At 39.9% G+C, this 26,659-nt stretch overlaps 1 protein-coding gene across 2 annotated transcripts; it reads left to right on the top strand.

The window, feature by feature from the left end:
- Positions 1-4,833: 4,833 nt before the first annotated feature.
- Positions 4,834-24,263, top strand: DHCR24 (24-dehydrocholesterol reductase). 2 transcript variants are annotated; one of them, XM_034415157.3, is made up of 9 exons: positions 4,834-5,640; positions 17,948-18,103; positions 18,607-18,712; positions 18,923-19,041; positions 19,129-19,392; positions 20,293-20,436; positions 21,524-21,721; positions 22,232-22,410; positions 23,262-24,263. In XM_034415157.3, exons 1-9 carry the CDS (start codon positions 5,410-5,412, stop codon positions 23,413-23,415), a joined length of 1,551 nt encoding a protein of 516 aa, XP_034271048.1. In that variant the 5' UTR covers positions 4,834-5,409; the 3' UTR covers positions 23,416-24,263. The 2 variants fall into 2 exon arrangements, with proteins under 2 accessions (XP_034271048.1, XP_087745873.1); XM_087889747.1 differs by lacking the exon at positions 4,834-5,640 and adding an exon at positions 14,498-14,666.
- The last annotated feature ends 2,396 nt before the right edge of the window (positions 24,264-26,659 follow it).

Raw genomic sequence — 26,659 nt, 5'->3', positions numbered from 1 at the left:
CCTATAACAGCTTCTGTTTTAAAGACCAACTGGCGCCAAATGCCATCATGAGATTTACCCCAGACAAAACCAAAAAAACAAAAACCAGAACTACTGCAATGCAGTGTCTACATCTCAAATGACACCTAAAATAATCAATATGGTTGCATTCTCTAATTCAGGTAATTTGCAACATTCATCTGCTAGGCTGTCCAAAGTCATTTCTAGCTTCATTTTTCTAACTTAAAACAGATCTAGATAATCAATTTCTTGCTTGAAGTTGATTAACCACCACTTCCGCTGTTACCTTTCTCAACCATGAAAGTTAGAAAACAGCTTCTAATTATTAATCTGCAAAGATCCAGAATAGCCTCTGAAGAGATCTAGCTATTTCAAAAAACCATCTCAGTGGTGCATTATTGTCCATAAGATCTGTTTCAACACTTAATTGCATGAAGATATCCTCCATGTTGGGCAGGAATCCAAAGAATAGATGGAGACCCATTCAGTTCCAAGCAACTTGTCAAGATCTTCATGTTGGAAGAAATATCCATCTGGTTCAGTTCCAAGTGGGAAGAAAAACACTGGAAACATGGAGGCTGATCGGAAAGATGGTTTAATCGTAAAGCAGGACCACCAAGCACATGTGATTCTGGGTAGCTGACCACATGGAGTGGAGAGTGAGGATTATTTATACCCTCTCTTGGGCCTTGCCCTTGAAATTCCTGTTCCTGGGCAAGGGCATGTATTCTATTGGTTGCTGTCAGACTCCCATGGGGTCATGTGGGGTTATGTTTGTCTTGAAGTCAAATTTGGTTGAAGTGTGCTGATGCAATGAAGGAGCTGAGGGCTAATCCTACCTTTGTTCAGACCTTGCTGCTGAGAGTAATGGATTACCAAATCTGCATTTATAAAGGTTGGTCTCATCTTAGTATCTGCTTGGGGGCAGGACACTGAGGCTCTGAGTTTTTGCCTTTAGAAACATGTTTCTCCTTTAGGGAAATATAATATTCTTCCTTTTTTAATATTTCTCAAAATACTTCATTCTTCTAGGAGGGGTGGATGCTAACTTTCTACAATCCCCACTTTTTGTCATATGTGGGTAGCACACACATTTTATTGGCAAAAAATTAAAAATTGATCTGATCAGGGAGACTTGATAAGTGCTTTTAATTTTTCTGATGCAAAGGCTGAGGCATTGATAGAGGCAGCAGAAAAGTAGCTCTTAACTCCCAAGAGGAGAGCTTTCAATCCATTAAGGTCTAGCAACTAGGGCAAAAGTTCTGGAAAGAAATTTAGTGTCCAATTTTCTATGCCAATTGCCTTCAGATATTAGATATCACTTTCTGTGAGCGTCCAGTCAGGTTTTAAGCAAACACAATCCCCAAAATTCTACACAGCCATGGTTTTGCTTTAAATAACTACAGATTGTTGTGTAGTGCATGCAGGGTTTGTGAGGCCAAATTGGGATTAGCCAGTGTGCAATCTAGGCTATTTAGTATTTTTCAAATTGGGCACAATGAGCCCTGGGACTTCTACTAATGAGACCAACAGTGCAACATATCCTGCTTTTATTGGGCAACTGGGCAGCATCATTTGTGAGTCACAATCAGGTCTTGGGTTTCGAGATCTCTTTTCTGCTACTTCTTCAGTGAGGGAATTGCCTGAGGGGGATGTCCCTTCCCCCATGGAATTGGCAAGGAGATATGACTGGGGATTGAAAAGTCTTTAGTCTCTACTTGTCCATCTCAGGGTCCTCTCTTTCATGTCTGATGAGTGGCATTAAGGTTTGGCTTGGTGGTGAGGCTGGTCAGTCAGGCTTGGAAGTTCTGATCTCTTATACATCATGGCTCCTGATCCATGGATTGCTCCTTTTCTTTCCCATTACTCATGTGCCTTGAGCTAGCAAAGAAGTGACAGAATGCTTGTAAGTTTCCTCTGGTTAAAATAGGACAAAAAAAGACAGGGCCATCCTTTTACTGTTCCACTGATATCACATCAATGAACTTGGTTCAGTGATTCACTGTTTCATTAGTGCTTGTATAAAAAATAATGGTAGATATATTGGAAGGAGGAGAGGGAGAGATAGGAGGAGGAGGAGAGGGATGGGAAGAGAAGGAGAGGGGAGAAGGAGGAGGAGAGGGATGGGGAGGGGGAGGAGGAAGAGGGGGAAGAGGAAGAGAAGAATGGTTTGTCTAGAATTAAGTGAAATGTAGACGAACCAGTCTGCACTCTTTGAGCTGTATTGACCCTGGGGTCAACTGGTCATGTGAATCAGACCAAGAAAAACAATTCAGGGAAAGAAATAAAATATTCATGAAAATTGAGTTTCTTGGAGTAATAGCGGTAACTTTACAATTTTTTTTCCTTTTAGTTTTATCTTTTTAAAAAAATTACTAAAATGATGAGAAGATTACAAAAGCGCTAGTGTAAGAAAGTTAAAATAGATATAAAGAAATAACATAAGGTTATTTGCCTTATGGAGCATCATTCTAATTATCAATAACCATTTTACAAATTGGCGCAATCCAGGCCTGTGGTACTACAAGTTCCACCACAGTTTGGGAGAAGCAAGATGAAATCACTCACATGCCTCTCAGTAAAATGAATTGAATTAATATAGGGTATTCATTTGGATAACAGGAAAAAATCTTTAAGAAAGGGTTTTAGTTTTATAAAGTAAAGAATTTTAGTTTATACCCATTCAGCCTTTATATTGGAACTTCCAGATACGTTTTGGCACATGGCTTCTGTGTAATACCGGTACTACATTTCTATTTTGTCACCACACAAGATATTCCGCATTCCTACACATACACAACCTCATCTACCTCAAAGGGAAATACTATTGTTATCAAGGGGTAAAGTATTTTCTCAAAACCAATAAAATATGAAGGTTTATCACTTTCCAACCTTCATTTGCTGTAGAATTTGGGAGTATTTGTTCCAAAAATGAAGATGACATGAACTGATTTCTTTGGCAATCACAAAAGGCACACTGCTTGAAGAAGTTATATCTGATTTTTTTTAAAAAAAGAGTTAAAGAACAATCAGGACCTGATTGCACATTGACCTACGGGTAGATTGCCAATAGATATAGACTTTGTACAGAAAGTCCTTGACTAGAGGCTAGAGTTCCCATTGCTAAGCAAAGCGATTGTTAAGAGAGTCTAATTTTAATAACCCCTTTTGCCAATGTTGTTAAGAAAATCACTACAGTGGCTATATGAATCATGAGGTCATTAAGCAGTGATTCTTAATGTCTCACCTTCCCCCCAATTTGATTTTCCTTGTTGGAAGCTGGCTGGAAAGATCACAAATGGCAATCCCTTGATAAATACATGCCAGTTGCAAAGCACCCAATTTTTGATAATGCAATCTTGGGGATGCTGCAACAATCATCAGTGTGAGGACCAGTTGTAAGTCAGATTTTCCGTAAAACTGTAACTTTAAATAATAATTAAACAAATGAATATTTATTGAATCATATGAAAATAAGAATATTATACCCCGTGACCTAGACATTCACATAAACCTTTTTTCATGAAAAAAAATCTTAAATTTTAAATAGAAATACTAATGAGAAGACAGGCATTGTTTTAAATTTTTGCAAAAAATTTCAATATCTGGCAAACCATTTTGATTTCGTGGACTACGGAGAGGGTCTTGGGAAACTCCTTGGGCCACACTTTAAACCTACAGAATTCCAGGCAACATGCCAAAAGTCAGCACGTGCCTTGAAAGGTATTCCTACCATGCTATTGTATCCTGCTCAAATCCTTTACATGTGGTGTGATACAGTCTAAGGGCACTGCCAACTGTCTCTGCCCATTCGTTCTAGGTAACATGCGGATCCACTTGGTTTTATTTTGCCTACTAATGAATTTGCTATGTCCAAACGTTGTAAAAACTCCTGACTTGTTCAGCCCTGCATGTAATATGGCAAATACCCAGATCCTGCAGATGGTTTGCCTCGTGCCATGACATCATGCCAGGGGACAAGAGGAGACCCGGAGACCATTCCAGGCAACGTGCCACAAATCAACGCGTGCCTTGAAATGGACCCCCGCGGTGCTTGTGCCAACGCCTGGCTGCTCTTTCATGCAAGCATGCCAGTTGCATTTTCAAGCTTATAGATAATAGTCGGTTGCCCAGCGTTATTTTCGAAACTCCTTTCATGGGCAAGAGACCGGCTATAATTAATAATCCAGGGCAGGTGAAGAGCTATATTCAGTCGTACAAGCTGTGAAGGATGAGACATCTTTTGCAGGGAGGCAACTGTCCGTGAAGAATGTATTGAAGCCTGCATTCTTATTTCTCCTCCAAAAAACCATACCATCAGCAGTTATGGCTACTCAGAGGCAGCCAAATTACTTATGGTAAAGATCAATTCATTTCTGTTCCCTTCCCTGGAGCGAAGGTTTTAATCCGCGCTTCCAGCCGGGCGGCAAAAGCAAGTTTCTCTTCTTAGCTCGGGACAAAATCAGATTCGATCCTGCCAATAAATCCTTTTGCCCGGTTTTTCTCAACAAACACCTGCTCGTGCCTTTCTGTTGGATCAGCTCCTGGGGAAATCTCCCCATGCTCAGAGGCTACCTTCCATTTGGGTCTCAGCCCTCCTTCCGGCCAAAACACGTTTTGCAAACCCGTTCCGAGGGCGCGGACGACAAAGAGCCCGTTCACGCTCGCGCCGTTCCGAAAACCCGATCTCCAGTTTCGGGTATCCCCCCCCCACCCTTCGTCCCTTCTACCGGCCCTGGCTTCCCTCGGCCAATCCCACCGCTCGGCGCCTGATCCGATCCAAACGGCGCTTTCCCATTGGTCGAACGGTATCCCTCTCCTCACCGCTCAGCCAACCCGAAGAGAGATGCTCGGGAGAGCGGAGTGGGGCGCGGGGAGGTGGCTTGCCGGCGTTGTAAAAGATTAGTGGCGGTGGGCGCGATCCGTGGGTTTCAGTGATCCGTTCGACTAAGGGGACCTCGCATCGGGGGCGGTGCAGCAGACCGAGAGGGAAGCGGGAGTCAAAGCCCGCTAGGAATAGACTTTTAGGGGTTCTTGAGTGGAAGATTGGAAGTGGGAAGCATCTTATTCTGACCTTATGAATGCACTTTTGGGGGTTCCTTGAGCGCCGCGTATAAAGAGGGGCTACGCATTGGTAGCCAGAGAGAGAGAGAGAAGAAGAAGAAGCAATCTTCTTAGTAGAACAAATAGTAGAACAATCTGGAGGTATCCTTTAAAAAGGCGCAGTTTTGGATTGCAAGACATAGGAAGCGGCTGGAGAAAGGTGGGGCCGAGAGGAAGGCGCAGGTTGGTGAAAGTGGTGGCTGTTAACGTGAAAGGAGAGCACATAGCCTGGTGCGACTCTGCAGCCCGGGTTATAAAGAGAGAAGCGGCATTGGCGAGCTCCCAGAGGAAGAGGCTTGAGTGAGGATGGGGCCTCTGCTGTCTCTAGGGATTGGGCTTCTGCTTTTCTTGCTCTGGGCTCGCTATAGGGGCCTCGAGTACGTGCTAGTCCACCACCGCTGGATTTTCGTGTGCCTCTTCCTGTTGCCCCTTTCTGTCCTTTTCGACATTTACTACCAACTCCGGGCTTGGGTTGTGCAGAAGCTGCACTGCGCTCCACGGCAGCACGACTTGCGCGTTCGGAAGATCCAGAAAGAGGTAAGGACCAAAGGAACTACTTGGGTTGAGGGGGAGAAAAAGTTTTGTTTTGTTTTGCTTTGTTTTCAAATCCAGAATGGCTAAGGTGTGGGGGGGGGGAGAGGCATTTGTTCAGTGACCTGAATGAGCTTGAGGGTCTTTCTGTAGGGCTTTCCGATTAGAGAGGGGAAAAAGGCTGCAAGCCTGACTTAACAAGAGTTCCTCTCGCAGTTCCGAATTGCATTTGTCTGGCTCTCTTGAACTATTATTCAGCCAAAAGGAATCTGGCTGATGAGAATTCTCTTCTTTTTAGGGTTTTCCTTTATTTTGATTTTAACTGATCAACATTGGGTGGGTGGGGAGGGGAAACTTGTCGATAAGGAAGGAAATCCTTAAGATGCGCTTGACTTTTATTTTCTATACCATGCTTTCCCCCCCCCCCAGCAGTTCTATCAATGGGTGCCTGAGTTGGAAGAGCAGAGAAAGATGCTTGAAGCCAATGCCAATTGGCATAGTTGCTTGTTTTGTACTATGTTACTTAAGCCAATCTACTTTCTTCGTGACACTGGTCAGCCTGGTAAATCCTACAATGCAACCCATCCCAGTTAATAACTTTTTTGAGGGGTGGGAAATATAGTAGTTGGTTGAAACTGCAGGGAACAGAGGGAATACTTCGCTTGGGACTGAGGAGGGGGGGGGTAGTCTTTGTAGTTTTTGCAATAGATGCCCAGAACATGTTACCCTTGGGAGTCCACTCACTTGACTGTGCTTTGGTGCATTCACCGGCATGGAGTTTCACGTTGCCTATGGCTACCAGGGTAAGTGTATCCATGAGGAAACAGGCAGGTAGTGATGAAATTAGTCTATGCAGTGTTTCCACTGATTAGTCATGCCTGGCGTTATTTTCTGTAATGCCTTGATGGAAATAGTAATTCCACATTTTCATTTATAGCAACATTCAGCCCTGCTTTTACTCTTCAATTATTCTAGGATTGGAGGATTGAATTAGGATTAATTAACAGGATGGAACCTCTTCTGACAAGAGCAGCTGAAGGGACCTTCACCAGTGGTCTTTCTTGGTGTTTGATGGCTCTTTTTAAAGATACCAAAGACTGACTCTATAATTTTCTGTATGCAGAACATGGACTCTACCATCTGTAGGGACTCTGTGTTACTTTCAGGCTACAAAATAAGGACACTTTTACAAGTTCAAGCCTATTCACAGGCTAATAAAATGCTACAGTATTGTTGCATTGAACATGCCAGCAAATTTTATTTTAGGGTTTCAATGCCTTACAAATTGTTCACTGAGATTTATATCATATATGCAAGCAATGTAATTATATGTGATACCTTTATCATGAACAAGTGTTAAGTCAAATACAAAAGTATGCTCTTATCATTTTGTTAGGCTTAAAAAATTTGTAGTTTTCAAGCTTGCACAAGAGCAGATAATTATCAAGAGCAGATAATTAACTTCAGAGTAGCCTTTCATGTTGTGCCAACCTCATGCCTCTAATGAGATGGCATGAAACAGACTATCTGCATGTTCTTGATATTTATCATATTACATGCAGTGCTTTTGCTGAGTGGGCAAAGCAAAACCAGATCAATTATTTTATCTAGAAATGAATGAGCAAAGAAAACTAGCAGATTCCTCATATTAATATGACATTAAGTTTAAAGGTTCAAGCATTATTACAAATGCAATAAATGAATAGAGTGCTAAAAGTTTGTAGATTGGAAAAAATTAGCTTATATATTGAAGTCAATTAAAAGCAACTATATAATTGGCTGAGAAATTCATAGGCTTTTCTATTCATTATCTGCTTTTTGCAATGTGGAAATGGTTGCTGACAACTTATAGACCAGTGACTGTTAACCTTTTTGGCACTGAGTGCCGAAACTGGACCGCATGTGGGTGTTGGAGCACTGGAATCTGGAAGAGAGTGCAGCTTCCAGCTGCTTTTCTGGGTTCTGTCGTGCGTATGCACACCGGCCAGCTGCTGTCTTCTAGGTTCTGGCACATGCATGTATACCGTCCAGTTGGTCTATCAGCTGTCCGACGCGCATGCACGTGACAGAACCCAGAAGAACAGCTGGTGACTGCACGCCCACAGAGAGGGCTCCATGTGCCACCTCTGGCACGCGTGCCATAGGTTCGCCATCACGATTATAGAAGTCAAGTCTATCTTATACAGCATACCATTGCTAGAGTTCTCAAAACGTTGTCCTAGGATAGAAACAATTTCAAACAACTTGGATCCCCACTAGGATGTCACAGACTACAACTTCCAGGTGCAGTCTAACTGGGTGCCTGGGAATTCTGTGAATCATTGAATAACAAATGTTTATGGGGGGTGTATCCAGTTGCTGAAACATTTTGAGATGGGAAGTCCTCTTGGAAATGTGCCATTAGTTGGCTAAGCTACTTCAGACCCATCCCAGATATTGTAATTTAGCACAGTTTGTCAGATTGTTTTAAGTAGAAGGCTGAAATGTAGCGCTTTCGTCCAAATGAGCTTTTAAACATAATCAGCTTGGCAACAGAGAGCAGATAAATTACAGAGAGGGAGAATGGCAAGGTACGAAAGGAATACTGGATTTTGAGTCAGATTGGAAGCACAGATGCTTGTATTCTGAGTAAGAGGGAAAACTGTTCCACTGCACAAGGTAAAGTAAACCCTCCTATTTTACCGCCTCCTATAATATTAGACAATACAGTATCAACAGAGACTTTCAAGTTTCTGGGTTCTACATTCTTCCAGGACTTGAAATGGACACCTAACATTAAAATCATCATTAAAAAGGCACAACAAAAAATGTTCTTCCTGAAATCAACTCAGAAAGTTCAGGCTGCTCATGGAGCTGCTGATACAGTTCTACAGAGGAATTCTGGAGTGTGTCATTTTTATCTCTGATTGTCTGGTTTGGTACATCAACCAAACAGGACAGGCTTCAACAGATAGTCAGGGCTGCAGAAAAAACAATTGCAACCAGCCTGTCTTCCATTGAGGACCTGTATACTGCACAAGTCAGAAAGAGGGCGGAGAAAATATCTACAGAGCCTTCACATTCTGGACATAAACTGTTTCAAGTCCTCTCCGCAGGATATTGCTACAGGGCATTGCATGCCAAAACAACTAGACACAGAGACAATTTTCCCCCCATCACTCTGCTAAACACCTAATTCCCACAGCATTGTCTCATCTCTAGGAATATTTACCCATATAATAGGGCTATATTATTATTACTATTATTATCCTTCTCATCTTTCCTACTACCTTCCATTGATATCTTATTATTACTTTGTTATTTGTATGTACACTGAGAGCTTATGCACTGCAGACAAATTCTTTCACACCTGGTTAATAAAGAATTTTATTCTATTTCTGAGGAGAACATGCTATTAATCTGATCCTATACAAATGGGGGCGGGGGTTATGGCTGCAAAAATTATTGAAACTAGTCAGCCTAATTTAAGACATCAATTGTGTTCCAGGCTTAATTGTTAGGACACTGTTAGCAGCAGCTGGCAAGAATTTTGCTAGTTGTTAAAATCGGTGAAAGGGGTACATTATACTTCACTATCTCATTTTATTTTTATTCCTCCCATATAATAATAGGCTATCATTTCACATCTGTGGGTGTATGGTGTAACTCCTTATTCTCTATCAATTCCTTAAGAAAGCAGATACTATAGTACAGCAATCCCCAAACTTTCCAGCTTTGCAGACTGGGGGCAGGGTGGAGGAAGAGGGGATGGTTCTGCTTGCACAAATGGAGCTTCACATGTGAGTGCCTCTTGCACAAGTGGAGCTGCGCATACTTGCCCACCATGTGCACGGCCCGGGGGTTGGGGACTCCTCTGCTATAGTAGCCTCTTCCAACAATGCGTCTTTCATGTTTGCCAAAACCATTCTTTTGCTAATTGTCAACATCAGTCAGTAGACTTCAAAATACTTCAGAATTCAGATGTTGCCTAAGAGCAAGATCCACAGATATAATTAGCAAATGAATTCTGTACTTACTTGAACTTTCTTGTTGAAATGAAAACCAAAGAATATTTTGCTTTATTTGTCGCTGTATGCTTGCTTATCAGACTTATTTATTTACTTGTTGCATACAACAATTGCATAATACAATAGATACCTAAAAATGATCATTCTAAAAAGTCATTATTAAAAATGAAAATATTGTCCAAAATATGCAAATCACACAGAATGAATATATCAACCACAGTAGAGACAACTAAGAACATCTTTAGTTCCCTGAGGCCTGGTGATACAACCCAATGTTGAAGGACTTCCAGAAAAATAGCCAACCTAGCGTGTGTTTGTGAGAGAGAGAGAGAGAGAGAGAAAAGGAAAGAGAAAGAAAGAAAGATCCATATGTCAGGTGCCACAACAGAGAAGGACCACCTCCTGGGACCCACTAAATGTATGTTGCTGGCAAATGGTACCTCAGCATACCTTGTCTGCCAAATCTAATAGAGCAGGTTAATGTAATCAGGGAAGGGCCATCCCTTAGATATGCTAGTCACATGCCATGAAGGGCCTTAAAGATCAAAACCAGCACCTTGAATTGGACCTGGAAGAATGCCACTGCTAGAGCAGAGATGTAATATGTAGTCTTCTAGAGCAAACATAATTGCCCATACTATGGCATTCTGCATGAGTTGAAGGTTCCAGATCAGAGGTCTTCAAACTTGACAGCTTTAAGACTTGTGGACTTCAACTCCCAGAATTCTCCAGCCAGCATAGCTATGCTGGCTGGAGAATTCTGGGAGTTGAAGTCCACAAGTCTTAAAGCTGCCAAGTTTGAAGACCTCTGTTCTAGATCATTCCCATGTAGAGAGCATTACACTAGTCCAAACTAGAGGTGACTAGAGTATGAGTGACTGAGATACTCCACCCAGCCTTCCAAAGATTCCCTGGGCCCCTTTTCCTATGCATCAACCAAAATAGAGTCTTGGGACAGCAATCTGTAGACATAATATGGGTAAAGAAGTACTGTCACTTCTTCACACTTACCACCACAAGGTAGGCCTTAATAGCGGCTCTAACCCATGTTTGGTCAAGTTCATCATTGGTTGAGCTTTCAATCTTGGCAATTTTAAGACATGTGGACTTCAATTACAGAATTGCTAGCTGGGGAATTCTGGGAATTCAAGTCGAGATGTCTTAAAGTTGCCAATATTGGGAACCTCTGCTCTAGGCATCTCTTCCCCCATTTTATCTCCCTCAACTTCAATAAACTAGGTGACAGGATCCCTGGTGTGTGTGTGTGTGTGTGTGTGTGTGTGTGTGTGTGTGTGTGTGCGCCTATGTGCATCTTTCAATATTTATTTTTCTGATACTGAATTTGAAAAAAAGTAAACATCTATTAGAAGGATGAGATATTGGAACAATCCATAATTTACTATTCACGTTTATCATATTCTGCTCATTTACAAATCCAATCACCTCAAGTAAAACTTTTCATTTAAATTTTTAAGAGAAGAGCAACAAAGATGATCAGGGGACTGGAGGTTAAAATATATGAAGAACGCTTGCAGGAATGTCTAGTTTAATGAAAAGAAGGACTAGGGGTGTCATGATAGCAATTTTTCAATATTGGTAAGGGGCTGCCACAAAGAAAAGGAGATCAACCTATTCTCCAAAGCATTTGAAGGCAGGACAAGAAGCAATGGATGGAAACTAATCAAGGAGAGAACCAACCTATAACTAAGGAGAAATTTCCTGATAGTTAGAACAATTTATCTATGTAATAACTTGCCTTCAGAGGTTGTGGGTGCTCCAACACTGGAAGTTTTTAAGAAGAGATTGGACAATCATTTGTCTGAAATGGTATAGGGCAGTGATGGCGAACCTTTCTGCCATCGCATGCCAGGAGCGGGGAGGGGAGGTTGCGTATGCATCCCGTGCATGTGTGCGTGACCCCACCTCCCCCCCCCCCCGTTCCTGGCACGCGGTGGCCAGTTTTTCTCTCTCTCCAAGCTCCAAAGCCTTTCTAGAAGCTTGGGGAGGGCAAAAAAGGCCTTTCCCACCACCCCCACCCCCGGAGGCCCTCAGGAGGCAGGAAATGGGCCATTTGTCAACTTCTGGTCCAATCTAGAAAGGCTGTGGAGCCTGAGGAGAGAGAAAAACGGGCCTTCCCCACCACCACTCCGAGGCCCTCCAGAGGCAGGAAACAGCCTATTTCCTTACTTCCAGTGGGCCCAGAAGGCCCGAAAATCAGCTTACCGGCACGCACATGTGCGCTGGAGCTGAGCTTGCGTGCCCTCTGATATGGCTATGCATGCCACCTGTGGCCCGCTTGCCATAGGTTCGCCATCACCGGTATAAGGTTTCCTGCCATAGGAGGGGTTAGATTAGAAGTTCCAAAGCCCCTTCCAACTCTGTTGCTGTTATTTTATGATTCTTACTCTTAATCTAAAATTAATTAATAAAAAAGGCAATATTGTTCACCAAAGGTACTTACAGAAGCCAACGTACATTATTTAACACCTTTCCTGCCTGAATTTCAATACTGAAGGGGATTTTCCTGTGGCTTTGCAAAGCTGGAGGAAAGCCTATCCTTTCAACTGTTGATGATTTTTTAGAAAATTTATTTTATTTAGAGAATTTATATAGTTGCCAACTCACTTTCAGTCATTCTAGGTGGCTTACAAAAAGTAAAAAGAGTAAAAACAATAATATACCTGGGATTTAACCATTTTATTTATTTAATTATTGATAAGTCAATTTATATAGCCATCTATCTCACATTCATGACTCTGGGTAGTTTACAATTTAAAACAAACAGTATCAAAAATAATAAAGCCATCATACAAACAATATGAAACATTAAAACAATTAGAAACCATACAATTCAGTCAGCAGAAAAACACAAGAACTCAAGAACAGTAGAGTGTTTTTATGGGCTCCCTACCAACCACCTGTGGTTTGGTTTGGACATCAGCATTCCTCTCAACCATGTAATTTTTGCTAATTGGTTTCTGTTTATGTCCTCTCATCTCATCCCTTGGATATTGCATCAAAACAATGCAATCATGTTAGTGGCGTTGTCCAGAATCTTAGTGCTTACTCAGTGCTCCATGCAAGAAGTCTTCAAATCCTGATGCAAACTTTGAGGGACCGGCAATGAAATCTTGGGCTCCAAATCTCACAGAATTTAATATTGTACTGTGTTTCTTTGCAGCACTTATACGATCAGTAGTTTTAAATTAGCCAACCCGGGACAATTAATTTCCTTGTTTTCTCACAAAGTTTGCTAACTTGGAAAAACATGTATTTAAAACATGTTTACCTACAATAGATTCAGAGGCTGTTCTTTTGAAACAGATCAGTCAATTTATTAAATGTTCCACAGAGGGGCATGCAGCCATGGGGCTGGTTAGCTCACTGAAGACCTCAACCCTGTCTTTTTAATTCTGGATTTTAATTATTTCTTCTTATTGTTAGCTGCTTTATTATAATATTTATATATAGCTTTTCTGTTTTTATATCTATTTGTACATGGCTCAGAGTCCTCTAGGAAGGAAATTGACAGTCTCTAAATATGTTAAATAAAATAAATAAAATGTTACAATATTACTACTTGTGGGTTGGAAGATAATGGTAGGATTAATTATCCACAACATGAGATGTAGGGCAGAAGATAATTTAAATTAAATCATATGCCTCTCCCCAGATTTTTTTTTCAGGGAGAGGAGGATAAGTGATAACAAAAGACATTTCTTTATTCATTCTTGATTCTTGATGCAGAATTGTATGCCACGTGAGTTCCCATGGATCTCAAAAACAAAAGAAACAAAAAAGACAAAACTTGGTTTATATAAGGCCCTTCACAAAAAAAAAGGATCAGCAACCAAAACCAGAGTGAGGGAAAGTGAAAGAATGAGCTTCTTTGAAGTTGACTGTACAATGCAACTATTTTATGCCAAGAACACCAACTGGATTTTCAAATTCGCTGAAATTCTGTGTCCTACAACATAGGGTTTGGTTTTTTTTTTTAAAAAAATCATTATTATTTATGTCCATGTTTCAAGGCGAAGGGAGTGATTATAATTAACCGTGGAAGAAAATATTCACCATGACAAAGCAGGTGTTGGAAGAAATATCCTTCTGGGTTCAGCTCCAAGTGGGAGGAAAGACACTGGAAACATGGAGACTGCTTGGAAAGATGGTTTAATGGTGGACTTTTTAATATTTCCTAAAATATTTCATTCTTCTAGGAAAGGGGTAGGTGCTAACTTCCTATACAGATTTTATGAAAAACGAAACAAAACAAAACAAAAATCCATACCAAACATCTGGGAATCCTGAATTTTTTTTAGCACGAAGCTTGGGAATCCGAAATTTGCGCTTCATTGCCAAACTCCTGCCCTAATAGGCTGAGACGGAGAAATCCTCCCGCCTCTTTCTTGCTCTTCGGAAACATTTGAGTCAACTGTGTGGGTGGTCTCCGCTTCGGGTCGCCCGAGTCTCTTGCGCATTGGCCAATCCAAACTCGGTGCTACAGCTGATCCATAGATTGGATAGAATCCGGCTCCTTGAGCGCTTTGCAGCCAAATGGGGAATGAGGCGGGCGGAAAAGACTGGCGTCCTGCCGGCATTTTTGACGGAAGGGGCTAAAGGGCATGGGAACGTCATTCTTCTCAGATTGCAAGACGGGGCGTGAGGAGATCGGTACCAATTGTCAAAGAGATTCGAAGGGGCGGCAGACGATCTGGGTGGTCAACAGCCTGGTGGGATCTTGCAGCCCGCTTTAAGAGCAGCTGAAATTGAGAACTGGTGGAGAGGCTTAAGATGGGGCTCCTTTCCGTCTCTAGAGATTGGCCTGCTACTTTGGGTTCATTGCAGGGGCATGGTGTAAGGTCCCAAAATATACTTGAGTCACCAGAATGCCAAAGAGAGAGACTCAAGACGAGGCTTGCAAAAAAAGCAGATTTTATTTATAGCCAAAAACAAAATACTGGGTGCGACTATATCCAGAACATACAGATACAATGCATGCGAGGAGATAGCCACACCTTGAGGAAGGTATGGTATCCTTTTATACCCTCAGAGACAACAGCTTCGTACCAATTCTGGCCTCCTAGTTTAGCTTTGTGTATTCCTTGTTGCCCTGCAAAGGAATAGAAGCCTCCCAATTAGCATTATCTTTTCCTTGAGCATTCCTTTGTTCTCCCAATTGCTCACTTGGCCCCCTGGTTCTGCAAGGAACAAGCTTATACAGATCAAAGGTGTAAGTTAGAGCTGAAGTGTAAATTATCCTTCCAATGATGTGAGAAACGTACCATGCTCTTAGATGGCACAAGAAAAACAGGAAGAAGATTGATATGGGTTCAGATCAAATGGCAGGAACATACGTTTGACAAATACCAGATACATTACAGAGGCCTAATAACAGAATATGTTTGTTACAGGAGATACAAATATAAAGGCATACAAATACAAAAGCATATATGTATTACAGGAACCTAATGGTTACAGAATCTAGTATACCAGTATATCATATTCTAGTATTATTTATTATAGCCTTATTATTGTTTCCCTTCAATGGAATACGTGATAATTCATTTTCGTGTGCTTCCTTGTTGCATCTTTCTGTCCTTTGGATGTCTACTACCAGCTCCACACCTGGAATGCTCTCCAAAATCATGACTTGCAAGTTCTAAACATATAAAATCTAGTTGGGATGAGCAGAACTATTTGGGGGTGGGGGAAGAGTTTTTTAAAAGTCTAAAATCTGAAAATGGCATTTATTCTGCAATATTGAGTTGGAGGGTGTTTCTGTATGTCTGATAATCTTTTCTGTTAGAAAAAAAACACACGTTTGATGAAGGAGGATGTTTTATTATATTTTTCCCCTGGATATTTACAGTTGATACGTTTGAATTGTGCTTATGCAAACACTCCCAGAATGGTTTGCATCATTGTACTTATATATTTTGTTATTTTCTCTTTTTTTAATAGTAAAACATAGAAACATCACTAGAAGACCAATAGAAATAATTTTGAAAATAGTATATTGTAATCGTGCAGTTAATTTCATTTTTTTTATTAAAAAAACCCCTAATAAATTATAGTAAATAAATCCCTCCTACCCCTGGAAAAAAAAGAGATCCCTCTAAAAACTTGTGCCCATTGCAGTTATATTGGCTTGCCTGGGAGAAGAATTAGCAGTGCTACATTGCAGTTTGTTGTAATAAGCGTAATAAAAGAAAGTTCATACACGGGTGAGCATTATCTCTTTCTTGGATCTGTATCCTTTTTGAACTCTCTAAATTTGATGTGCGGAATAAGGACTCTGCCAACTTTAGTAATTTAGTAATTATCTTGAATAATGTGCTGATTTCATTTTATTGTGGGCCCTGCAAATCAATGCTGTATGCTGGGCCCTGCATATAACATGGAAAAATACCCTTATGGTTTGCCTTCTGGCATAAAGTATTCCAGAAAGGGGGGGGGGTAATTCTGGCAATGAGCCACAAATCATGTGACTTACCCTTACTGGTTGAATAGTATCTCCCTTCCCCCAGCACAACCAACCAGGTGGGAGCAGGAGGCAAGAGAGCCAATTTTCCACCAACCTGAAAGATTAGAACATGATAGTGGAACTGGGCACAATCAATGGGTATCTGGGAATTGTTTGGCTATGCAAGAAAAGGAACAGGGAGCATAAATATAGGTGAAATAGTATGGGAGAATAGTCACAGAAGCAGTCAGGAGTGAGGCATGCCAGCCATGGGGGTATGTGTGTGTGTTAACACTTGTTAACACGGGAAACACTTGTGTCGCCTTTGGGAGAGGCTGTGGGATTTCTGTTCTTACAAACACATTTTTGTGGAAAGATAAGCAAAGTGTATAAAAGTGATAGTAAAGACAAAAAGTCAGCAGTGGCCAAATGGAGCAAGATAGGAAAGTCCAGTACTCCAGTTTTTTTTTAAAAGAAATAGCTCTTCATTGCATGACTTAAAGGCAGGAGTGAAATTCAGCAGGTGCTGACAGGTTCTGGAGAACCGGTAGCGGAAATTTTGAGTAGTTCAGAGAACCGGCAAATACCACTTCTGGCTGTGGTCCCCAGAGTGGGGTGGGAATGCAGATTTTGCAATATCCTTCCCCCCAGGAGTGGGGTGGGAATGCAGATTTTGCAGTATCCTTCCTCTGCCATGCCACGCCCACAGAACCAGTAGTAAAAAAAAATTACATTCCACCACTGCTTAAAGGGCAACTGGAGAAAGGCAGGCAGGGAGAGGGTGGTACAGATGAGCTGGATATCCACAATACTCTGCTATCTCACTGCCCCGTTTTGCTGGGAAATAGGTTTGGGAGACTCATGTAGTGTCTGAAGATGGGTTGGGGCTTTCTCTTGCTGTTCCTTCTTTGGACCCACCTGAGAGGTAGAGTCTACTTTCCAAGGTAGTTATATTTTCACACTCTCCACCTTACAAGGATTACTGACTATGTTCCTTCCTGAAGAGCTATGATAATTTCAGGGAGCATCTGCACGGCAAGTTTTTAAAAAGGCAGAATTGCGAGCAAGACAATGCAATTACTCTTTTGGTGTTAGGCATCTGTTAGACAGCCTGTTCATTAATTAAAGAAGAAAATTATAGCTTATGATATGGTAAAGCTTTAAATTTAAGTTTAGGAATATTTACCTGAATGCCATACCAAATAAAACATTGGTTTTCAATGCTTTTTTTCCCCGTTGGATACGCAATATGAATGAAGCCCATCTATGCAAATCTGCTGTTATTTCTAATAACAATTTATTATTCAGTTTATTGTTTCTTGGTTCTCTGCAAGAGTCACTGTTATTTAAAAACTGAGATAATAATATTGAAAGTTAACGTGGAACAAATTTTTATTAATTATACCTCGGCACTGACATTCTAATGCTTTGGACTCCTTTAGCTCTTATTTTGGTCTTGATTTTTAGCTAATAAACAATGCAGCCCTGTTTAGCTAATAAACAATGCATGTTTAGTTGGCATTCACCTAACATGTTTCTCCTGAAAACTTTATATACTGTAAGGATGCAGTCAGAACTAAGTTTCTTGTTTGCAAGCTCTTTGCTAACAACTAAAATTGGGAGTAATTTTCTTAATAATACATGAGGTTGGTGTCAGTTTATGGCTTTAGGCCACATTGACTGATAGTGCCACCTCCGAACAATGCAAAGATTTATGTTTTTAGAATGATTTGGAAGGAGGGACAGCTTTGATACCCCCTGAGTTTTAGTGCCCAAAGCTAGTACCTATTTGGCCTTAGCTTCAAGCTGTACAAGGAAGTGATTCCATTTTCTTTTCTCGTAGGTTCGAGAATGGAAAGCAGAAGGCCAAAAAACATATATGTGCACAGGCCGTCCTGGCTGGCTTACTATGTCTCTTCGTATTGGGAAGTACAAGAAGACTCTAAAGAACATCACAATCAACTTGATGGATATTTTAGATGTAGACACTGAGCGACAGGTACCTTTGGGATTTTCCAGATGAAATTGCTTTTATGCTGAGCAAAACAACTAGTCCATATGGTTGTTGTGGGATTGTCATTGCTTTCTTCCAGGATGGTTTTTTTTTTCCAGCACTGCAATTACTTCCAGCTCTGGACTTCTGGTGGTCTCTGTTTTCTAGCTTTATAATAATCCTTTTTAAGATGCAATGACCAAACTACATGATCCTCTTAAGTGTGGTATGATCCTAATTTTCATAAGGGCACTTGCTATAGTCAATAGTTTTATTTTCATATCCCTTCCTAATGATTCCAAGAATAGAATCTGCCTTTTTTATATAACAGATACACACTGGGTTGACATTTTTCATCCTGCTGATCACTATGATGTTAGGATCCTATTCCTGATCAATCACTTCCAGTTCAGATGATCCTATTACTGTATAGGTTATTGTTCAAATGAAGGAAATTGTATGCAATCTGATGGGTGTTATGTAAGCCATAAAAATGTGTTCTGTTGTAGGTTGTTCGGGTGGAACCTTTGGTCTCAATGGGGCAATTAACAGCACACCTGAATCGTATAGGCTGGACTATTCCAGTGGTACCAGAACTTGATGATCTTACAGTAGGTGAGAAGCCTTGGAACATGGAAATAAGGACTACTACTTTTATTAAACCACCCAATCATAATTTCACATACGAGAATGTTAAGCATGAGACGTTCCATGCCTATAATATTTCTTTTGTTTTGCTTGCTGTAGATTCTCTTGTTTTGAAATACTGTTCTGTAAGGTTTAGCAAGTATTTCAGCTTATTCTTGATTATGGTCTCTTGCATAGGTGGTCTGCTCATGGGAACTGGCATTGAATCTTCCTCTCATATCTATGGATTATTTCAGCATATCTGTGTGGCCTATGAGCTTGTTCTTGCCGATGGCAGCCATGTGAGATGTACCCCGGTAAGAAATTATATTCCTTTGCCATGATTTAAGAAGTTACGCCAGTTTGATTTTGAGTTGCTGCTTAGTGTGGTGTGCTTTTTGCAGGAGGAGAACTCAGATCTATTTTATGCAGTGCCTTGGTCTTGCGGCACATTAGGCTTTTTGGTTGCAGCAGAAATAAAAATGATCCCATCTAAGAACTATGTGAAAATACATTATGAGCCCGTGAGAGGACTGAAAGCCATCTGCAAGAGATTTGCTGAAGAATCAGAAAAGAAAGAGAATCATTTTGTAGAGGGCATTGTGTATTCTTTGGAAGAGGCTGTCATAATGACTGGAGTTTTGACCAATGAAGCTGAGCAAGAAAAGGTAACCTAACTTTATTATCCTTGTCAAGTAAAAGGAGGTACAGGAGACAGAATGACAAAATTGTATTTTATCTGAGGAAAAAGCAAGTTGTTTCTTCTAAAAACTAGAGAGTCCATTTATACTGTCAGTGCATATTTATGTATTGTAAAGACTATGTCTCCCACAAGAGCAGTGTTTCTCAAATTTGGCAACTTTAAGATGTGTGGACTTCAATTTCTAGAATTCCCCAGCCACTATGGCTAGCTAGGAAGTCTACACATCTTGAAGTTGCCAAGTTTGAAAAACATTGCCCTTAAATTGTTTTCTACTGTTCCATGCAGAATAATAATTCTAAAGGTCCTTTAGGACTGGCGTATGCCTTTTAAAACTGTCTGTGAAATAACTAGCTCTAACATCTCCAGCAAGTCAACATCTATGCTGACGGGACAATAGAAGTGCTTGTCAGAAATCAAGTTAGAAAAACCTAAGTTAAATGAATTAAGACATTCTTAGCTCTCTGCAAATTAAAATTACGAGACTTGTTAAAGACAGTTGAATTGCAGTATGGAAGGAAAGGCTTGACTAAGGGAGCTTATAATGTTTAGAAGGGTTCCAGCCCAGCAAGCCTTTTCATCATTTGGTGTCTGCATTCGTGTGAGTGAGGTACATTTAGTGTAAATGTCCATTATTGGCATCCAGAATAATCATCATTTGTAGAAATGATACACTGCCAACATTAATCCTATACAATCATGTATTAAATGTGTCAAACAGAATGCATTGCATTTTTGGTGCATTATGTCAATAGTAGTAGAAAGTTGCCTCATTCTTAAAACACATCTTCAATTAAACTGTAACTTTGTAAGGATATATCATCCAGTAGAATTATATTTTCATTATCTCCCTGTTCTTTCCATTAAGGTCAATAGAATTGCGACGTACTACAAGCCATGGTTTTTTAAGCATGTGGAGAATTATTTGAAAGCTAATATCACAGGAACAGAATATATTCCAGCAAGAGATTATTATCATAGGCATACAAGGAGCATTTTCTGGGAGCTCCAGGTAAGGATCTACTTGTAATTTATTACACTGTGGATACTTAAGAACGGCTTTTCTGTCAGCTTAGCCTATGGATAGTTCCTATCTTAATTATTAATTCACTCTGTAGATTTATATGGCCAACCGTCTTAATCAACTAACTCTGTGATTGATAAGATTTAAGAAACAACAACATTCAATATATATAAAAACAGTAAAAAATAAAAACACTGGGGGAGGTATGTTTTGCAGAAGTCTGAAATGAGTTTTGGAAAAGAGCTAGGTGAAGCAGCATTGTCATTTCATTTCATTCTTACCCAAGTGAGGTGGCCAAGCTGCTTTGCAAAATAGTTTTCCACAAGTTCTTTGTTTGAAGCAAAATGCCCATTTGAAGCTTTGAATACCCTTAATGCCTAATACCTCTCTTTTTCCTCTTCCAAGACAAAAGGCAAACCTAAACTAGGTGCCATGTGTAAAATGTTAGATGGCTAACTTGTTCGGTCATTCAAGCCAGTAAATAGTTCACAGCCAAAAGGATAAAGAGGAAGAATTAGTATCTACGATAGTAGAGTTAATAGTCCTTGTGTAGATAAGGCCTACTATTTATCTTAGCATTTCCACTTCATCTAGATCTGCTGTTAACCAAGAATCGGGGGTATCAGTTCATGAAGATTTTTAAAACAAATGTTGGTATTTTCTTTAAAGGGCTGGTTCTTATATCACCCAATTAGCTCTTAAAGCTTTTCCTTAAATCTTATTATTCCAATCCAGTATATCTTGACAAGTATATAAACTGATAATTCAGATTTCTAAAGTCACTCATCAGCAATAGCAGAGTAGCATATAGAAATAGAAACAGAGACATAAAACAAGTACAAACAGGGTGGGGTGGGGTGGGGGGAGAGAGATGGTTTCATGATAGAACAAAAGATGAATTAACAAGGGACTGCACATCTCACCCTACTCAGTGCCTAGAGAAAGAGCCAAGCCTTCAAACCACATTCAGTCATGGAGAATTTTTTTAAAATACTGACTAAAGTTGCCGATACATGTAATTACACTGATTTTAAATCTTTCTTTTTTCTTACTATTAGCATTGTTTTTGTTACAGGACATCATCCCGTTTGGCAATCATCCAATTTTTCGCTATCTCTTTGGCTGGATGGTCCCTCCTAAAATCTCCCTTTTAAAATTGACTCAAGGCGAAGCCATGAGAAAGCTCTATGAGCAACACCACGTGATACAAGACATGATGATCCCCATGAAGAGTCTTGAACAATGTATTCAAACCTTCCACAGTGTCATTAAAGTAAGACCAAATTTCCTAAATCCAAGATGGGTCATGGGAGCAGGAATAAGATTGGTTTCTTACTTAATACATGAAGATCATTTCTGTAAAGCCCAAAAATAAATAATGCTTATAGTAAACTCTCTTATCAGTGGTAGGATTCAGAAAGCACAAAAGTAGCTTCCATAAATAATAATAGAATAATAGAACAGAACAGAACAGAACAGAACAGAACAGAACAGAACAGAACAGAACAGAACAGAATAGAATAGAATAGAATAGCAACAGCACTTAGACTTATATACTGCTTCACAGGGCTTTAGAGCCATCTCTAAGCGATTTACAGAATCAGCATATTACCCCCAACAATTTGGGTCCTCATTTTACCGACCTCGGAAGGAAGTCTGAGTCAACCTTGAGCTGATCAGGATCAAACTCCAGACATTGAGCAAAGTTAGCCTGCAATAATGCATTCTAACCACTGTGCTACCATGGCTCCTAGTGCATTCTTTTTCCTCCTCTTTTCCCTAGGTTTATCCTCTATGGCTGTGTCCATTCATCTTGCCTCACAATCCTGGAATGGTTCACCCAAAAGGAGATGAAGAGGAACTCTATGTAGATGTGGGAGCCTATGGGATTCCCCAGACAAAACACTTTGAAGCCATGGCGTCTACCAGACAATTAGAAAAGTTTGTGAGGAACGTTCATGGGTAAGAATCTAAACCTTGGAAAATAGAGTTGTTTCTACTAGTATGAGAACTCTCTAGCAATTGAATTCTTAGTTACCCATGATTGGAGCCCATTATCCTGCTATTCTGTACAGTAGTTCAACTTTGGTTCTGCAGCGCACTTGCTGGGATACGCAGCTGAATGAAAGGTTTGGTTTGTTGGTTTGCTAGAACAAAACATGAACTAAAGACATCAATTCTGACTGAGTGGCTTGCCCTGTTTTGCAGGCAAAGATCATTGTTGCCTTCTAATGCAACAACTCTTAAGATCTTTCTCATTTCCTTTAGTTTTCATATGATATATGCAAACTGTGCAACAGGTGTCCAAATTAAGTCAGAGACGCTGATAGAAACTTGTAGTTTTATATAAATAAATATAGTTAACTTCCATATTTTGCAGCAGACAAGATAGGCACATCACTACATAATGAGGTAAATCGTCAGGTAAATCACACAACAGACAGAGCAGACAGAAGAAAAAGGCAGAGAAAAAAGGGAAACTCCCCCTTTACACCCAGCAACCAATCATAATGTAGATTCAATGGTGGGATTCAGCCGGTTCGCACCACTTTGGGAGAACCGGTTGTTAATTTTCTGAGCAGCTTGGCACACTGGTTGTTGGAAGAAATCATTAGGGCAGAGAACCGGTTGTTAAATTACTTGAATCCCATCACTGTAGATTGCCTCATGCAGGAGCCCACTCTCTCCAACCAATCAACTACAACTGTGTGTTCTGGCCCATTATACACTTTATTGTTCCAGCTATTAAATTAAATATCTTAATAGTCACCTTCTAATGCAAGAGCTCTTAACATCCTTCTTATTTCCTTTAGTTTTCAGATGTTATATGCAGACTGCTATATGACCCGTGAAGAATTCTGGGAAATGTTTGATGGCTCCCTCTATCACAAACTGAGACAAGAACTTCAGTGCAACAAGGCTTTTCCTGAAGTGTATGATAAAGTCTGCAAAGCCGCAAGACATTAAGTCCAACTGGTCCATGAAGCAACTGGAAAAATTTGGGTCTAAATAAAAACTATTTCTTCTGCTCTTTTCCAAAACCCCTCTTGTTGCTACTTCAGAGACTCCATTCAAAATGTGAATTTTAGAAGAAATACTTCTGCCTTTGTATGAAAATATAATTGGTAGTATTTGTCTTAAAAATGTGTATGCTTCTTTATCTTCTTTCTAGGAATTTCCATTTTTGACCACTGTGGTTTAATGATAGCTTAGGTATAGATTGATATATTTAGTAGAAGGGGAATAGAAAAATCAGAACCTTAAAATAGAAGAATAACTTATAGATAAATGAGTGGGAGATGTATGCAAGGTCTGCTATTACAGATGTACCATAGGCTCTTTCTGAGAGTTGTGCCAAATAAAACTGCCTTTCTAATGTCACAGTTGCCTATATCAGATAGGTTTCTTTGCCCAGGGTTGAAAAGTCATAATTCGCAATAAAGTCATAATTATAACCTGTCTGAACGTTTTGAATACTATGGATTGGAGACTATTTTTTGAATTAGTATATGTTCTTCACAATACCCTCTCTCTGTGTCTCTCATTTTGCTGACATTTTTTCTTTGATAGTTTTCATCAAAGTTTTATGTGCTGAAGGAAAAAAAAAGACTGTTACAGACATGTCCCCAGGAAGAAGACAAAAACTTTTTAAAACGTTTTTCCCCCCTTGTTTAGAAATGTTACTGCTTTTTTTTGCCTTCCAGTAATCTGTCTGTTGGATTATGAATGCTGGTTTAACAGTTCCATAATGTATTTCTCCATAGTACAAGTTTGTATTTCTGTTTTAATAGTAAAGAGGGCTATCAGTAATCTGATATAAATAGCAACGGTATTCTATTCATTGTCAGGTCTACCTATTTTATGCTTATTTTGTTCATGAAATTCATGGTAAAGGTAGTCCTTGACATACAACCTCAATTGAGTGCAGGATTTCTGTGGCTAAGCAAAACAGTTATTAAATGGCTTGTCCCCCATTAGCACAGTTGTTAAGTGAATCACAGCAGTTGTTAAGTTAAGAACATGGTTGTAAAATGAATCTGGCTTCCCCATTGACTTTGCTTCTCAGAAAGGGGATCACATGACCCCGGGACACTGCAACCGTTGATATGAACTAGTTGCCAAGCATCTGAATTTTGATCACATGACCATGGGGATGCTGCAATGGTTGAGCGTGTGAAAACTGTCATAAGCCACTTTTTTCAGTGCTGTTGTAACTTTGAATGTTCATTAAACAAACTGTTGTAAGTCAAGGACTACCTGTGAGTGGTGGTGAAGATTTATATCAGAGGTCTTCAAACTTGGCAGCTTTAAGACTTGTGGACTTCAACTCCCAGAATACACTGCTATGCTGGCTGGAGAATTCTGGGAATTGAAGTCCACAAGTCATAAAGCTGCCAAGTTTGAAGACCTCTGATTTATATGGTAGATGGTTAATTATTAATAGCATCATATAGAAGAAGTATTCCTCCCTCCCTCCTCTTTCCATTGTTACTGTTATAGGATTTGTCATATTTTTCTTCTACTCAGATTGTTTAGTGCCTTAAATCACCTGAAAGAAACTGGATTGTTTTAGGCCTTCTTATTTTCAGGAATACAGTGGATGTGAGAAATGCTTGAAAAAAACTACTTGGAGGGTGGATCTCTTTAACCTCTTTCCACCTAAAACTTAACATTACTGGTAAAGACAGCGTTGCTGGGAGCTTTGACCATTAGATAAATACACGCTACTGATATATCAATTTTTATAATTATCTGGATGTTGTTGATAATTGAAACTCTTGAAACAAAGCTGCTTGGAATAGATACTGTAATAGTATTCTGAGTTTTGTCCCATATTGTGGCCTGCACTTTGGAATACTTGATTCAGACTTGAGATAGTTTACACTCAAACCTTTCTCTGCTTTTTGACTGGAGTGGCAATAGATAAGCTAGAAAAGTGTCTCCTGCATCAATGTATTCCTATAATTTAATATTACAGCAAATAGGTGGTTGGCTAGCCCTAAGAACAGTCGATAATTACATGATTTTAAAGGGGTTTTATTTGAGTTTTGTGTATGTTTTAATGTCACCAATATTAACCAAAATTGGATCCAAGGACTAAGATATGCACAGTTCTAGCAAATAATTAATTATTTGTATTTAATACTTACAGTATCTTAACATCTGAACTGTCTATAGAGTTTTAAACAGTTTTTGGTATTTAATGGAGAGATTGGTTTAGAGCAGGGCTGTCAAACTCCTGGCCCACGGGCCAGATGCCTCATGAGCTGGCCACTGCCACGCCCAGTTTAGCGAAGGGGGAAAAAGTCCTAATATGTCACATGACTCTACCATGATGATGTGAGTTTGACACCCCTGGTAGAGTGAACCAGTAAGAGCATATTTTAGACCAGAGGTTTCCAAACCTGGCAATTTTCAGACGTGGATTTCAATTCCCAGAATTCGTCAGCTATGCTTGCTGAGGGATTCTGGGAGTTGAAGTCCACAAGTCTTAAAAGTTGCCAGGTTTGGAGCCCCCTGTTTTAGACTAATCCAGAAATAGCTCATATCCATGTTGAAATCTAAACATTCCTTGAGAGAAAAACTTGCTTACAACTCTTCTAGTGCCTTCCCAGACATCTGAGGACCATTCCCATATGGTGGAACCTATAAAATATCTGCATAATGACATCAGAGCATCAGGCATAAGTTGAATGCAGAAGCAAATCAGAAATTAGACTGGGCTCAATATTTGTGTAATTTCTGGAATGTGCCTCAGGTTATATACAGTAAGATAAATAAAGTGGTATTTTGGTACTCATCACTAATTGGTTCCAAGAGGTGTGATGAGTATCAAAAACAATGAGTACCAAACAAATTTTAGTCATAAGGAATAATGTAGTGAATCACAAGTCAGCTAACACTGACTTGTGTTGACTATCAAAACAATGAGTACCGGAACAAAATTTTCACCTTAAACGTGTTAAAATACAAATTCAATGAGTTTCAAAGCAGTTGAGTATCAAGGTATTACTGTATCTGCAAGTTTGATTTTTGTTGCAACAATCAGCACACTATTCCAATCATGCAGGTAAATATAATAACAGCATCAGCATACTTTGTTTTGCAATTGTCAGTGATGTACTGCTGCACTTGGGCAGAACTTGTACTATTTCCTTATAATAACAGCTATGGTGTGCCTGAATAAAATTGTGTTGACAATACTTTTTTC

Source organism: Pantherophis guttatus, chromosome 3 (assembly GCF_059756535.1).
Source record: "Pantherophis guttatus breed Tessera chromosome 3, ASM5975653v1, whole genome shotgun sequence".
Classification (NCBI taxonomy): Eukaryota; Metazoa; Chordata; class Lepidosauria; order Squamata; family Colubridae; genus Pantherophis; species Pantherophis guttatus.
Note: the sequence above shows the minus strand (reverse complement) of the source record. Positions and strands in the feature narration are given on the sequence as shown.